This window comes from Cibotium barometz, chromosome 42 (assembly GCF_041138505.1).
Source record: "Cibotium barometz isolate CiBa-2024 chromosome 42, ASM4113850v1, whole genome shotgun sequence".
Taxonomy (NCBI): Eukaryota; Viridiplantae; Streptophyta; class Polypodiopsida; order Cyatheales; family Cibotiaceae; genus Cibotium; species Cibotium barometz.
In genome coordinates this window covers 7,727,919-7,745,152 of record NC_141087.1, presented here as the reverse complement: position 1 = coordinate 7,745,152, position 17,234 = coordinate 7,727,919, and the positions used below count along the sequence as shown (strand labels likewise).

General features: G+C 41.1%; 1 protein-coding gene across 1 annotated transcript; it reads right to left on the bottom strand.

The window, feature by feature from the left end:
• Positions 1-9,435: 9,435 nt before the first annotated feature.
• Positions 9,436-11,591, bottom strand: LOC147614136 (ricin B-like lectin R40C1). The gene is made up of 7 exons (XM_086780675.1): positions 11,404-11,591; positions 11,123-11,242; positions 10,737-10,971; positions 10,496-10,653; positions 10,231-10,344; positions 9,854-10,100; positions 9,436-9,708 (listed from the first exon to the last, which is right to left on the bottom strand). Coding segments are annotated over exons 1-7 (990 nt in total). The 5' UTR covers positions 11,518-11,591; the 3' UTR covers positions 9,436-9,706.
• Between the last annotated feature and the right edge of the window lie 5,643 nt (positions 11,592-17,234).

Below are 17,234 nucleotides of genomic sequence, written 5' to 3'. Positions count from 1 at the left end.
GGTATTGTGGAATCCCTTGCATCTATTGGTGTTTCAGTAGATGATGATGATAAGGTGGAAGTCTGTCTACGTGGTCTCGGGCCACAATACAAGGCATTCAAGACGTCTATTGAGACTCGGGAAAACATTCCCAATTTCACAGATTCGGTGTCTATGTTGATTATAGAAGAGAAGAGCTTGGGTGAAGACCAACAGCCTTCACAAAACAAAAACAATTCAGAGCAACAAGCCTTCTACACAAGTTCAGGAAGAGGACAAGTAGAGGAGGCCGTGGAAGCGGCCAAGGAGGTGGCCAAATAGGTAATAGAATTATGGTCAGCAGAGCAGCAACAACAACAGTCCCAGAATTCACAACAACAACAACACGCAGGTAAAGGAGGCCAATTCAGAGGTAGGGGGAGTCAAAGAGGTCATGGAAATTGGCAAAGTTAGTATTATGGCTAGCAGCAGCAACAACAACAGTCCCAGAATTCACAACAACAACAACACACAGGTGAAGGAGGCCAATTCAGAGGCAGGGGGAGTCATAGAGGTCGTGGAAATTGGCAAAGGTAGTATAGTGATACACATGGATGCTTTTATTGTGGTAAGCCTGGACATGTGCAGGCAGATTGTTATAAAAGAAGCAGGCTGACATGCAAAATGGGAAATTGCAGCAAAACAACTATGCCTCCTCGGGCAGAAACAATGAGGATAATGAAAGGTTGTTTGTTATGCAGCATGTCAATAATGCCATGTCTGAAAATGTTGAAGCAGCACATAAAGATGATGTATTGTATGTTGATTCAGGTGCTTGGAACCACATGACAAGTCATGGGGAGTGGTTCAAGGAGATGAAAAAACTTGAAAGACCAGGTTTTGTGGAAACAGGGGATGACACTGCTCATCCAATTTCCCATGTTGGAGATGTGCCATTGTCTATGCAAGATGCAAAGTGAAGTACCTTCGGTGTGTGAGTGCATTCCTAGGGTGCCTACCATGGGTCCATGCCTGCTGAGTGCCCCGGGGGTTTCCCTCTCCTAGCACTTCCTCCCCATATAGATGCAATATATTCGGGGCGGGCTAGCATACCCCTCGGGCACCAAGTCCCTCTCCGAATAGAAATCCCATCTCACATGAGCAGGGTTTGCAGGTTCGATTTAACCCTGATGGTTGTTATGTTGAAGACTTTAAAGACAAGTGCAGATTGGTTTTGCAAAAGGCAACAGAGTGGACAGAATGTTTACATTGAATGTAAACATGCTTGAAGTGAGTGCTGCGATGCTTGCAAATGGTTCAGGAATTGTTGCAGACACAGACATTTGGCATAAAAGAATTGGACATGTGAATGTGTAGAGAATGGATTCTATGCAGACAAAAGGAATTGTGACAAGGCTACCAAAGTTTAAAGTTGAAGGTATGTAGAAAATATGTGAAGCATGCCAATTTGGAAAGCAAACAAAGCATGTATTTCCACATGATAGAAATGTGAGCAGATATGCACTAGATGTTGTGCATTCAGATGTATGGGGTCCTACGAAGACCATGTCTTTGGGAGGCTGTAGGTATTATGTGACATTTATTGATGACCACATAAGGAAAGTGTGGGTATATTCATGAAGGAGAAGGGTGAGGTGTTCACTCATTTTTAGAATTTCAGAGTTATGGTTGAAAAGCAAACAGGGAAATATGTAAAGTGCCTAAGGTCAGATGGAGGGGGAGAGTACTTCTCCAATGAGTTCTCTGAATTTTTGAAGAAGAATGGTATTTGGAGACAGTTTACATGCAGATACACTCCGTAGCAAAATGGAGTTGCTGAGTGGAAAAACAAGCACATTGCTGAGATTGCACGAGCATTGATGGGAGAGAAGAATATGCCGCATAGCTATTGGGCTGAGGTTGTTTCTACAGCAGTTTACATTATGAACAGGACTCCAATTGTAGCCATATATGATGTAACTCTAGAGGAGAGGTTTACTGGTAGAAAACCTGATTTGTTCTCATCTAAAAGTCTTTGGATGCATTGCATATGTGCATGTGCCAGATGAGCTGAGAACTAAGCTGGATCCAAAAGCTAAAAAATGTGTGTTTATTGGGTATTCCCTTGAGCAAAAGAGATACAGGTGTTATAACCCTACTACACGTGAGTTAAGGGTAAGCAGGGATGTTTTTGATGGGATGAGCAGCTGGTATGCTATTGAAAAAGAAGTTGTTAGGGCTGATGTGAGTGGAAATGTGGTTGCACATAGAATACAAGTCAGCAAACAATCGCAGTCTTTGACTGGACCAGGAGAGTCCTCATCTAGTGGTTCAGTTGATAGACCATGGAGTGGCAGGCTGCATCATAATACCAGTCCTGCAAATGTGATTAGTACAGCACATAAAGGCAAAGAGAAAGTGGTTGAGCTACATGTACTGTCCAAAAATTGTTCCATGTGTGTTTAGGTTAAAAGAGTAGTAAACTAATCAAGTTTTCACACTACACCACTATATTGTAAAAACTATAAGAAGAAGAAAAACCCCTACCTTCATTCTCCCATAATCCCCTACTCCCTTGCTCCTTGCCCCACCATAAATACCCCTAACTTATAAGCTTAAGCCCCTAACTTATAAGCTTAAGCCCCCCTTCAAAAAACCCTCTCCCTTACACTCACGTGATACCATAAGATATGGCTTGTGAATCCCTCGGGCTGAAGATATAGTTGAGCTTTTGGAGGACCCCTTGATGCATAGGCAATTGGGAACTTTGATCCACACGATCACACTACGCTCATCACTTGCAAGATGGAGCATGATAATGAGATGCCATTTGCAACCTAGTTTCCATCTATTGTGCTAGTTTTTAGTGATCAGAGTTTTGATGCTCGATACTTTCCCTCTCTCTCTCTCTCTCTCTCTCTCTCTCTCTCTCTCTCTCATCTACAAATATTCTATTATCTTTATTATTACGTAGAGTTGTAATTTCTTACATCTCTCTCTCTCCCTCCCTCTCTCTCTCTCTCTATATATATATATATATATATATATATATCATCTTACAAATATCTTGTTGTGTTTACACTTACATAGATTTGTTATTTCTTACATGTCTAAAAAGAATATGCCTCATTATTTTTGGGCTAAAGCAACATGTAGTATCTTCCTCTTGTCTACAGGATCCTAGTGTGTTATGTTGTTACATAAACATATAATTTCATACATGTATGAAAAGAATATGCATCATTGTTTTTGGCCTATAATAGTAGGTAATATCTTAGATAGAAGATTTACTAGTAGATTTGTGTGCACGGGTTACTTAAAGCCTTATATGGCTTGAAGTAGGGCCACCCAGAGCATGGTCGAATAAGATCGATGGCTATCTTGCTAGCATAAGATTTCGGATATCTTCCAATGCACGATTTCACTTTATGTGAAAAAGACAGATAGAGGGATCATGTTGTTAGTCATTTATTTGGATGACTTCATCAATGGTGAAAGTGATGCAGATATATATGATATCACGATGCTCTTAATGGCAAAGTTTAATATGAAGGATTTGGAGGAGTTGTGATATTTCCTAGGTATAGAGGTGGCGAGATCACATGATTGTATTTTGCTATTACCGAGGAAGTATGGGGCTTGGACATGTTGTCCAAGTATGGTATGGTAATGGACATGTCCAAGTATGGGGCTTGGACATGTTGTGATATTTCCTAGGTATAGAGGTGGCGAGATCACATGATGGTATTTTGCTATTACAGAGGAAGTATGGGGCTTGGACATGTTGTCCAAGTATGGCATCACAGTCTGTAATAAGGCTATTCATGTGCCATTGGAGTAGAACACTAATCTCTCTCCAGATATAGGTGAGCTTTTGGAGTACCCCACGATGCACAAGAACACTAAGCTCTTTGTAGATATAGGTCAGATTTTGGCGGACCCCATGATGCACAGGCATATAGTGGGATTTTTTATCTACATGATCACACCAAGCTCATCACCTTCTCTAAGCCATCAAGTTTATGCATCAAGTTGCTATCGGGAAACACCCCTGTACTCTACCTCTCTACTCAGAAAGGCAACTATAGACTACTATGATACAACTAAAAGTAGCACTACTAAAGGAAAACACAAATCTACAGTAAATCTTCCATCTAAGATACTGCTTACTACTTTAGCCCAAAAATAATAAGGTATATTCTTATCAGACATGTAAGAAATTATAACTCTATGTACCAACATAAACACAGTAGGATCTTGTAGACAAGAGAGAGATGCTACCTATTGTTTAGCCCAAAAATATTGAGGCATATTCTTTTGACACGTAAGAAATGAAAACTCTATGTAAGTGTAAATAGAACATGATATTTGTAGAGAGAGAGAGAGAGAGAGAGAGAGAGAGAGAGAGAGTGGACATGTTGTCCAAGTATGGTATGAGAGGTTGTAAGCCTATTTATGTGCCATTGGAGCATAACACTAAGCTCTCTGCAGATATAGGTAAGCTTCTTGAGGACCCAACCATGAATAGACACATAGTGGGAACTTTGATCTACATGATCACACTAGGCTCATCTCTTGTAAAATAGAGCATGATAATGAGATGCGACCTACAACCTAGTTGCAGGTGGCATCTTGAACCTAGTTGCCATCTACTGTATCAGTTTTTAATAATCAGAGTTTTTGATTCTCCATATACTCTCTCTCTCTCTCTCTCTCTCTCTCTCTCTCTCAATCTCGTCCTCCTAAAAGATTCTGTTGTGACTTGTAATCTCTCTCTCTCTCTCTCTCTAACTTAATGGTTTACAGTAGAGTCTTGATATACGAAGCTTGGAATCCTATCTTTTTGTGCTCCTAATGTAGCAGAAAGAACCATGATAGTCTTGAGGACACTTCTTGGCAATCTATGTGTACACAGGTCTCCTTGGTTTACATAACCTATTGATAGGTTTAGATATGATGAATTTTTCGCCCATAGTTATGTCTAGATGGTTAAGGAATATACAAGAGGTATTTAGAGCAGGCACTTGGAAATCCAAAATGGAAAGATGCCATGGATGAGGAGATGACAACATTGGATGAAAATGCAACATGGGTGTTACAACCCTTGCCTAAAGATAACAATGCATTTAAATGTAAGTGGGTCGATAACTCAAATGGATATCTCAAATGGATTTGTGAGAAGATATAAGGCAATATTGGTTGCCAAGGATATGCACAAACATATGGCATTGAACATGAGGAGACATTGCACATGGTTGCAAGGATGGTAACCATGAGAACCATCATTTTTCCATGGCTATTGTGAAGGGTTGGTCGTTATATTAGATGGATGTAAAGAATGCCTTCTTGCATGGTGATTTTCAATAAGAGGTATGCATGGTGTAGCAACCAAGTTATAAGAGTAATGAATACCCAAACTGTTTGTGCAAACTACATAAAGCTTTATATGGCTTAAAGCAGATCCACCTAGAGCATGGTCAAATTAGATAGACGACTATCTTGCTACCATAATATTTTAAATATTTGCCAATGAACGATTTCACTCTATATGAAAAATATAGATAGAGGGATCATGCCATTAATCATTTATTTGGATGACTTGATGATGAATGATGATAGTGATGCAGACATATATGATATCAGGATGCTCTTGATGCCAAAGTTTAAGATGAAGGATTTGGGTGAGCTATGATATTTCCTAAGTATAGAGGTGGCGAGATCACTTGATGGTATTTTACTATTATAGAGGAACTATGGCTTGAACATGTTGTCCAAGTATGGTAGTATGGTATGAATTTTGGGCTAAAGCGGCAAGTAGTATCTCTCTCTTGTCTGCAAGATCCTATTGTGTTCATGCTATTACATAGAGTTTTAATTCCTTACATGTATGAAAAGAATATCCCTCATTATTTATGAGCTAATGAAGTAGGTAGTATCTTAGATAGAAGATTTACTAGTAGATTTGTGTTTTCTTTTAGGAGTGCTTTTAGTTGGAGCACAAAAGCAGTCTATAGTTGCCTTGTTGAGTGGTGAGGTAGAGTGTAGGGGTGCTACTATGGCAACTTGATGGCTTAGAGCAGAGCCTTCATAAGGAGCTTCACATCATGTCAGTCGTACTCTTAGTGTAGCTCGGAGAACCAGGATAGTTTTGAGGACACTCGATAGTGATCTATGTGTACACACGTATACTTAATTTAAATAACCTATTGATAAGTTTAGATATGATGAATTTATAGCCTATCATTATGCCTACATGCTTAAGGAAATACAGGAGGTAGAGCCCACTTGTTTTGAGTAGGTACATGGAAATCCAAAATGGAAAGATGCCATGTATGAGGACATGGTTGCATTGGATGCAAATATAACATGGGAGTTACTTATTGCCTTTACCTAAGGATAAGAAGGAAACTATAAATAAGTGGCTCTATAAGGTGAAGCATCACTCATATGGATAACTCAAATGGATTTGTGAGCAGGTATAAGGCAACATTGAACAGGATTATGCATGGATATATGGCATTGACTATGAGGAGACATTGAACATGGTTCCAAGGATGGTATCCACGAGAGGAGACATTAAACATGGTTGCAAGAATGGTATCTATGAGAGCTATAATTTTGCCATGGCAATTGTGAAAGGTTGGTCTTTATACGAGATGGATGCATGGTGACTTGTAAAACTGGTGTAGCCAGCTTGAACCCCCAAATTTTGTGTGAAAGTTACATAAATCCTTATATGTCTTAAAGCAAGCCCACGTAGAGCATGGTGAAATAAGATTGATGACTATCTTGTTACCATAAGATTTTAGATATCTGCCAATGCATGATTTCACTCTATGTGACAAAGACAAATAGAGAGATCATGTTGTTAGTCATGTATGTGGATGACTTGATCATCAATGGTGATAGTGATGCAAAAATATATGATTTCAGGATGCTCATTAGGAAAATTATGAGCTTATTTTGGGGCCTTCTAAGGAGTTTCATGCTCTTTCTCTCTCTTAAGAATGGTCAGCATTGGAGCATGTTTGAATTACCAATTAGTGCCCCCCAGTGCAGATTTTTCAAGTCTCTTAAGGCCATGGAAAATCCCGCTCTTTCCCATGCCATCATACCCGAACATGCTCCGATGGTGACCAAACTTTGTAAGCATTGGGAAGACCCACCCCCACATGCTTGCAAAGTTTGGTCACCGCCATCAGAGATTGTTTGCATTAGTAATTACCGACCAGTGCATATTTTTCAAGTCTCTTGGTGCTCGAGAGGCCACGGAAAATCCCAATCTTTCCCATGCCATCGCACCTAAACATGCTCTGATAGTGGTGACCAAAATCTTCAAGCATCATGTTTGGATTAGCAATTAGCACCCAACGTAAATTTTTCAAGTCTCTTAGTGCTTGAGACGCCATGGATAAGCAGTCTAATCACCTTGGATGCAATTTATGCTCGGATGTTGAGCAAGGGAGATTCGGATGATCCAAATGGTAGTTCTAGCCATGATGATGGGATGGTTATGGTGAAGGTTGAGAGAGCATGGAAGGAGAATGAAGACGAAAGAGCCAGGTGATGCCCTTGGATGTCTCTAACCTTGCATTAGGTTTCCCTCATGGTGCGGATAGTGTGAAACATCCAGTTTCGATCAAAATGACGACATAGACTGGTTTGACATGTTGATTACCAATGACGGAGTGCCTATCCATGGTGATAGCCTTGTAGAGGTTGATGCAGCTTCGTTTGACACCTTGCTGGAAGACAATGTGGATCATGCAGATTATGCTTGTATGCTGGATCCAGTGGAGCATGGATTGAGTGTTCTTGTTGAGCCTACACAGCATCATCTAGATGTGGATAGAGTGCTTAATTTGTTGCTTATGCACACACTCTTGTGCTATTTAACAGATTTCTTAGGAGATAATGTGCCATGTTCATTCATTCGAGCTCGGGGTGTTGTGCCATTTGGGGTACATGAGCATGTATCAAATGGTGGAGCTTCATCGACATATCTTTTTGATGGTGGCCAGTGTTATGTCTACGTTGTGTCTACTCCATGCCAATGGAGTGTGAACATTCTTGTGACCACATGGTTTTATGTTTTCATTTTGTATGATCATGGGTGGATGGCCTTGTATCTGATGGGTTCCTAGCCCTAGCATGTTGCCATAAAATCGTTTCACTATACTTGCACTCGATTCATGATGTTATGTGCACGACAGTGGCATGATCCTATGATTGTGGGCTCGGGTCATCCGATTGGGAATACAACCCACCGGATGTGCCAAGTGTGGGTCGGACAGCTACAGCCGGTAAGCTGCCATGCCCACCGCTGAGCCGGACGTCAGAGCCGATGACCGATGCACTTTATTATAAAGATGGGCATGCCAGGGTTAGCTAGTGTGCACCTATTGTATGCATGTTGGGGGGTGGACATTCAGGACACATAGACTTTCTTGGGTAGATCACGTGATTGTATTAGGCTCTCCCTGAGCAAGGGGAACTTCAATGAAAACCTACCTCTTTCTCTTCTTCTTCTTTAAATTTTCCTTTCTATGTTTTCCCTTCTCTTTTGTTGTTGTTTCTTGGTTAGGGCACGAGCCACTAACAAATGTGCAAGAGTTTGATGATATTTCTTCCTTACCAAATATGATACCTTAGTGCTTATTGTAGTAATATCTAGTTGATGTTATCTACTACGATGTTCTCTTTCCTTGGACTTTCGGTTTTGTGTGAGCCTAATATTACCCGGCCTCCTCAGTGTTCCCCCCCTTCAAGGTGTGTTCCTCATGCTTCTAAATCCATAATGATTCGTTAGGTTGATCCCCTCATATTTCTACTTGTTGAGTGTTGCTAAGTGGGGTTGTGCCTTCACCTCTCAGTCTCCTCAGTGTGGCTCTTGAGGTGTGAACCTCACAGGCGTGAGCCTCATAAGCATAAACCTCATGCCAGCGTGAACCTCAGGAGCGTGAGCCTCACACCAACAAATCAAGCATTGATGCATTGAATTAGAAAGACCAACAAATCGAGCATTGATTAGGAGAATATGTTTTGTATCCATATTTTATGGATAACATGGGTATTATGAGAAGATTCTAATGACTATTTTCAGAAGTTTTACATGTCACATAACAAGAACCATTTTAATGATTTGAGAAGGAGTTTTTAACTCTCTGTTTTTAAGATTTTAGTTTGGTTCTTCTACTTGAGTCTATGATGGAAGAGTAAGAGAAGAAGAGTGTAGCCAAAATTAGCAGTAGATGCACATTATACTACTACAAATGGGATTATTTCTCATGGGAAGAGAAGGTTTCAAGTGCAACCTGCAATCTAGAAAGGAAGGGAGGCATGATATCTAGTGTGGTGGTGGATATCAACATTTTTTTCTGTTCTTGCCCTCTTTATAGGCCATTTTAATAGATGCAAGCTCTTGAAAAAATGTAAAAAGGTCCTTCTCTTAGCAAGAAGCTTTTGACATAATAGCTATTTCCAATAACAAAAACAATATAGCTTCATTATTCCATACCAAGCAAGCATATGGATGGTACACAAGGATGATGAATCACCATTGTGAAAACGAGATTACTAGTATTATTAAAGAGGCCCTTTTTGGCAGTTTGTCTTCTTTTTGTTCTTCTGTAATAAAGCATCATTATTGTGGATGGTACACAAGGATGATGAATCACCGTTGTGAAAACGGGATTACTGGCTACATTATTAAAGAGGCCCTTTTCGTCTGGTTGTCTTCTTTTTGTTCTTCTGCAAAAAAAAAGCATCATTAGCGGTCGTATGTTAGTTCTCAGAGACATCAATACAACATGCCCGAGTGTGTGACTTTTATGCATTCTGATAAAATATTGCAATTCAAACGAAGGAGAGATATAATGAAAGAATATGATCTCACAAGAAGAAGAGGAAAACGGAATGAATTGCCATTGTTGCTGCACGTTTGAAGCAGTTACAGGTACGCGTACTGTCAAAGGGTGGTAATATGCAGCATTTTGGTAATCGGTATCACTGGGGAGGTACCAACTAAGTGTGTTATCTCCATTGGCAAGGTTGATCGCAACATAATTTCTTTGAGAGCCTACGCTACGATTCTCTGACCACACAAAGTTATCATCCAGAGGATCGAACTCTGTTGCGATGACCTATTAGTCATCGCAACATACAGCCAAGGTTATATAAAATGTTAGTAACAAAGTAGATGATACACAAAGCGAGGCTAAAAGATTATGTGAGATGAGAGGTAGTTTATATGCATGCATGAAATGGAGATACCTTATCTCCTGGTTTAGTAGAGCCTTTCAGAGCTTTTCCATTGCTTCTGCTTATGACTATAAAGGAAGAGTTAGAATCTTCGTGCCGGCCACGAGCAGGAACTTTATACCATACCTACAAACACGAACACATGAATTCATGTGAGAAGTGTACTTCAACACAAAGAGGAGGCATACGGCTTAGACACGCATATTCATTCATATATATATATATATAGAGAGAGAGAGAGAGAGAGAGAGAGAGGGGGCTAATGGTCATGACGTACCTCTCGATCACCATCCTGATTCTGAGAGTTCACTGCGACAACCGTGAGCTCGTCGTTGATAGTACCGCTTGTAGGCGGGAATGTGAGATTTTCGTGAGGATTCTTGACGATCAAAATCTGGGAAACCCATGCTGATTGTATTGTATAGACGGATGGTACTGCAATATATAAGGCGCACGTCAGGATGATAAGACTTGGTTGATACAGCACGGATTTTAAAATTCCATTTCATTTGCCTTACCATACTCATTCAATTTCCAGCGCTGAGTACTACTGGTCCCGCCGTTAGCTGGCGCCTTTTGCAAGATCACGGCCACCCCGTCTCCGTTTTCTGGCGGGGACTTCCCCACTCCCAAGTCCAACAAGAGGTTCAGTTCCAAGGACGAGATGGCACTGCCAAGCTTATCAGAGCGTAACGTCCAAAGTGTGGTGTTATTGGCGCTGTCCGACGCGCCATAGTCTGTATGGAGCGACACCTGGAAAAGGAGGGGGGGGGGGGAGGGGGCTACCAGCTCGTAAATAGTCGTAATATTTGCTCTTGCAACCAACTACGTCCTGATGAGTGGGACGTGCCGCCTGAGCACGTCCCATGCATAATGCAATGAGCACAATTTTGTCATTGGTTACCTTGAGCGGTGCAGTCAGATTGCTCTTAAGGGCCGCTTTGGATCCGTTATTAATCAGCGCAAATGCTGGGTTTCCTTCAGCGTCTTTCAAAAACCTCCATGAATCGTCCTTGTACCACAGCTGCAGAAAACATCAGTGCGACACTGGAAACTTAGCGCACAAGTACAATTTATAGAGCTCTCTCTCTCTCTCTCTCTCTCTCACACACACACACACAAACACACACACGGACGCATGCTATAGTCAAGATGTGCAGCAGAGCAGCTCATAGATTTATAAACCTGGAAAGGGTTGTCCAGATTCTCTGCAGCAAGCACAATGTGAGACCCACGCTGCACAACATTGTAACCAGGGTACTGCGTGGAGGCAATTGTGAAGAAAACTGGAGCAGGCATGTTGCTAGCTACCGCGGAGAAACAAAAGCACTAATTAATTGAATTAAAGTAAGCAGCTTACGAATTGCAAGGTGTGTATTGCTCGGAACGTGGGAGGTCCTTTTATGCTAGCCGGGAGGGAATATGGAGTGCGCCCATGTGATCAAAAATGCGGGATAGGATTTGGATTATTGGATGTGGCTCTGAAAAGGTAAGTGCGTCCTACAGTGGACGGACTGGTCGGCCGCTGCTGCAAGCGCCGTCCTTGTTTGCTTGTGCAAGCGCCCTCTGTTTGGCGCCATTGTCCATCAACAAATCCAAGCAGCCCTCGTCGTCCCGGTGGTCCTTTCACGTTGCTTTTGTCATATTTTTGGGCTCCTTTCACGTTGCTTTTGTCATTTCCAAGAACATTAATTGGTCGGTGCTGCCATCTACAAAAGATTAGATAATGCGTCACAAAGTTAGGCCGTCTCTAGTAGTTACTTACCCGCGCACGCCTTCGGTATGTATACGTGTTTGGATGTTCAATTTCAACCTCCCCTGCGTATATTTACAAAATTGGATAAATACTCAGTGTTTTTCTCATGCATGTCATACTCTAGCTCCTCTACTTCGGATAAATATTGTCCCTACGGGGACATCTCACAAAATTGGATAAATATTTAAATATCCTCTCTATATATTTATAAAGTGGATAAATACATGTTTGGTAGAACCAGGGATTTCATTAACGTCTTCACAATTTCGTGATCACGTTAACAAAACCTATTGTTAACATATTAAAACTTGTGATCACATTGTATATTCACATGACCTGAGCAATGACCTGCCAGAACCCACTAGTCCCGTAACACCTCCGGGCTTTTATCTTTCCCGGCGGGCTCGCCGGGAAAACTATTTATCCCGGCGGGCTCGTCGGGAAAGATAAAAGCCCGACGGGCCCGCCGGGAAAAATAAAGAACACCGACGGGGTACTATTCTGTATATAAACACTGCCCGACACCCATCGTACAACTTTTGGGGAGATAGTCCTTGTTTTGGGGGCGTGATATCTCTCCTTAAAGTACTTGTAGAGCTCTCGAGTTGCTAGAAGTGTCCTCTTGGGAAGAACGTCCTTATCTTAGGGGCTGTCGTCTTTCCTTGTAGGCACTCCTAAGGCTATTGAGCCACTCGTCCTTAGTTCTTTGAACTGGGGGCAGGGTGTGGTTCGTAGCTAATACTTGCGGAGATTTAGGGACAAATTTGGAGTCATTCAGCTTTGCATTTGAGCCACGTACGTAATCTACCTCATTCTGCTTTATGAATGGTTTGATAGAGCCAAGAGTCCTGCTTAGGGGCTTGTATTGGTTCTTGATACTTGATATAGTTTAGAGTAGACAAGGGTCTATTGTCCTATACTAGAGTATTGGGCAAGCATAGATCTTTGATTTTCTTTGTGAATGTTAGAGAAGGTCTATTGTCCTATACTAGAGTATTGGGCAAGCATAGATCTTTGATTGTGTAAAGTATCCTTAATTGGGTACAAAAGGCATCTTTCATTGGGGGTGCAATGTGCATGATAGTTTCGAAGTAGTTTTGTAGTAAGACCTTGCAAGATAGTTTGAAGTAGTTTTGTGTTATGTGATGATCTTTTATATTTGTCAAGATAGTTTCGAAGTACTTTGTCTGCTAATGTATGTTTTGTTATACGTGAGTGATTTGTTGTTTTTTCATTTGTGTATTCATTGTTATATGCTTGGTTGAATAGGTTATTTGTTGAGATGGAGGACAATGTTGGATCCAGTGATACCTCCAATAGAGTCCAAATTTCAAATAGCAGGAAAAAAAAGGCACCTAGGATAGAGTGGCAATATGCAATTAACGTTGGTGATCGATTCATACATTGGGAGTGTAAGCTATGCCATGCAGTAAAATCAGGTGGGGCGCCTCGACTAAGAGAACACTTTTTAGGCGGATCGAAGAAAAAGTCATGTACCCACCCCTCTGCACCTATAGTGGCCAAACGCATAAGAGAAGAAATTCAAAAGAAAGATTCAAGAAAACATGACACTCCTACCGTTAATGTATCAAGGCAGCAAGAACACTGTTGTTCTAATCATCAAACTCCCGCTACATCGCCTACTTGTACCCCGAACAGCAATGTGCAACCAGAAAGTAATCTACCCAGTGCATCTTCTTGCAAGTGAAACTTTGACGTAGGAAATATACCCATGCATCAAACTTCATTGCGAGAAAGCCTACGTCAAGGTCGACTCGATGATGCACAACTCATCCTTGCTGAAGCGATTTACTTTTCTGGGAGTGCTATGATGATGGTGGACAGTGAGCATTGGAAGAGAGCATGGAAGAAAATTGGTGAGTTTGGACCAGGGTTTTCACCGCCTACGTACCATGCTATGCGAAATGATCTATTAGAGAAATGTTATGCGCAAGTAAAAGAACGTGTACAAAGAATAATTCTTAGCAATATAGAGCTTTCTGGATGTAGTATAGTAAGTGATGGATAGTCTAATGTGCAAAGAAAACCATTAATTAATATAATGGTTATTTCACCTAGAGGTGAGACTTTCATCCGTGCCGTGGATTCAGCTGGTTCAATCAAAACTGGGGCTTACATTGCTCAAGTCATTAGCTCTGTGTGATAGAGGAAGTGGGTGCCAAAAATGTAGTCCAAATCGTCATGGACAATGCAAAAAATTATAAAAATGCATCTAAAATCCTACAACGACAATATCCACATATTTTTCCGGTAGGCTGTAATACTCATAGTTTGAATCTTGTATTAAAAGTTTGGTATAAATCTGATGATACCAAATGGTTTGCCTCAATTGTCGACACTACTCGCGAGCTTGTGAAATTCATGCTCAAGAGACAGAGAGTTTTAGATATGTTTCGACCTCGCATGTCAGTTATGTTAAAGCTTCCAGCGGAGACTAGGTTTTGCACTCACTTTTACACTTTTGAGTCTCTTCTTAGAAATAAAGATGCAGTTTGCGAAACATTTACATGCATGGCATTTCATGACTGGGAGAACACTCAACTTGAAAAAGTGAAAGAGAAAATCAAAGTCTTGAAGGGAGCGCTTACGAGAAGAAGTTGGTGGAACAGTGTGATGGATGCATACCATGTAATGATGCCTGTTATGTATGCTGTACGAAGTCTTGATCAAAGAGCGTCTAATCTCGAAAAAGCATGGATGCAATGGTGGACTGTCCAGCGGAGTTTGGAGTGTTCTGAGAAATTAGAGCATTCAGTGGTGGAAAAGCAATGGCGTGTACCATTCTCCAGTAGACAAAGAAAAGTTCTGTTGAAGTACTTTCATGCTAGATGGATTGGAGCGCATTCACCACTACACAGTGCTGCTTACATGTTAGATCCTGAATATTGGAATATGGATTTGATGTTCAATGTTGAGGTGGTGCAAGATTTTTATAAAGTGGTAAACACTTTCTATAATAATGATGATGATCGTGTACAGTGCATAAAGGAGATGACCTCATTTCGATTGAAAGAGAGTTTATTTTCCAACTCCCTTGTTCAACAAATGGCTAAAGAGCAACCTGCATGGAAGTGGTGGATGATGAATGGTGGTGAGCATTATGCTTTATTGCGCAACCTTGCGATGAAGGTTCAAAGTCAGTGCTCTTCAAACTCAGGCTCAGAAAGAAACTGGAGCATGTACAAATATATTCACAGTACTATTCGCAATCGACTTCTTGCAGATCGAGCAGATAAACTTGTTTACATGTACTGCAATGAAAAGATCTTGCGAGACATTGAAAGCGAAGAGTATGACGAAGATATGCCCAGATGGATGTACAATTGTGATGATGTAGTAGACGAGAACTTTGATGTTGGACGCACGTTGTGCACCACCCTTGAGATAGAAGACAATTTAGACATTGACTTAGATGAGCTTAATCTAGCAGACGAGAGAGTAAATGGTGAAAGAATTTTGGAGCATGATACTGACATAGAGGAAGAAGTCACTTCATTAATTTAATAAAAAGTACTTGTACAAATGATCATATTTGGAGAAATTATCAATACAAAAGTAGGATTTGTTTTTCTTAGCTTTCATCTTGAAATAAATTACGAATTGCACTAGGAGTTGCATCTAAAGGTCCTGGTGGTTTATATTCGCTAGCCATGCCGAACACTCTATAAATACCTTGATTTATTGGGACATTGCACAATGCACATGTGGAAGTATTTTGCATTTGCCTCACTAAACATATTAAGTGGTAGTAGTGTCCACATGGTAGTATATACTGGCCGCTCCACCCCCATCGAATACTTTGTAACATACAGGACATTGGGGGGTGGAGGAACTAGTAGCCTCAGAGCAGAAACTCCCACAAGATCAGGATGTATCAAAAAATGAGAGATGTGGTTTCCTTGGCGCATAGGAGCAATATGTGAAGAGATGCTCTGCACATCTTGGCTGATCTTTGTTAGCTGCTCTTGAATCCCTCTATTGGCCGGGGGAGGAGTTGACGCTTGAGTTAATCGGTCAGCTTCTTTCTCCTTCTCTGTTTAACTCCAATCCAGCGCCCTCCACCATGAGAGCAAGTTCTTCCCTTGTGAATGTCACTGTCTCTTCACGTATGTCGTGGGTGTTGACAGTGGCCTCTCTGGAGGCGAAGTCCACTGGAGTTTCTAGGATAAATTGAGCATATAGCATCTTAGCAAAATAGAGTGGAGCATCGGCGTTATGGAGAGGACAACCGTACACCTCCAAGAAAATGCGCTCGGCATTAGTCTTGATATCATTGTGAGTGCAACGTGAAATCTTCCATATTCCCTTCTTAATCTCGCCATCTGGACATGGCCATATTTCCTTTATCATCTCTGTGGTTACGCGTTTGTTTATGTCTTTCCATTGGGCATAGTTGGATTTGTCCATTTCGACAACCTGCACGCTGTTCTTGTAGCTTCGCGGGCTGTCAGGCCATGTGCAAGGGCCTTCATTCGCTCATATGCCTTCTTGGCTACCTCCTGATGCTCATTCGCTTGCGCCTCTACCATATCTGCATGAACGTAAATGACTTTAGGATTTTGATGAACTGTAAAGATCAACGCAAGATAAATTGACCATTACTCTCAAAATCTTAAAGTTAAACACCACGAGAGGAGATATGTATTGCAAAGACTCGATGAAATATCCACTTGACTCCAAAAATACTTCAAACAATGCGCGCACATCAAATTTTGAAGAGAAAACATAAACTTAAACACCACAAGAGGAGAGAGATATTGCAAAGACTCAATGAGATAATATTTCAAACATTGGACACATCAAATTTTGAAGAGAGAAACAAAATGCCATTCCTGAAACTTAATCTCTTGATACTGTATCATTACAAAGTTGGGGTGAATGACACCGATAGCTCTACAAGAGGACGTTGTGCCCTCGTTGGGTCAGTATTTAGTGATCTAAAAAATTCAACTACTTGCAAAATTGATTTTCGCTCATCACGATTAGGCAGAAATATCCAATTTTTTGACTCTATGAATAATAGTATCCATGGTAACTTTGTCATGGGAACTATTATCCATCCACAACTCTTGCACTTTCTGCCAAAAGTCATATAAAGTTTGTAATAAATATCCCAAGGCAAAAACATCAGATGCAAGAGTGTATGCATCTGCCAAAAATGGATCATAAAGCTCTGGGGCTATCCACGGTCGTTTATTTCGCTCTCTGTCTGCGTAGGAGACTGCCTGTGCCACCTTCT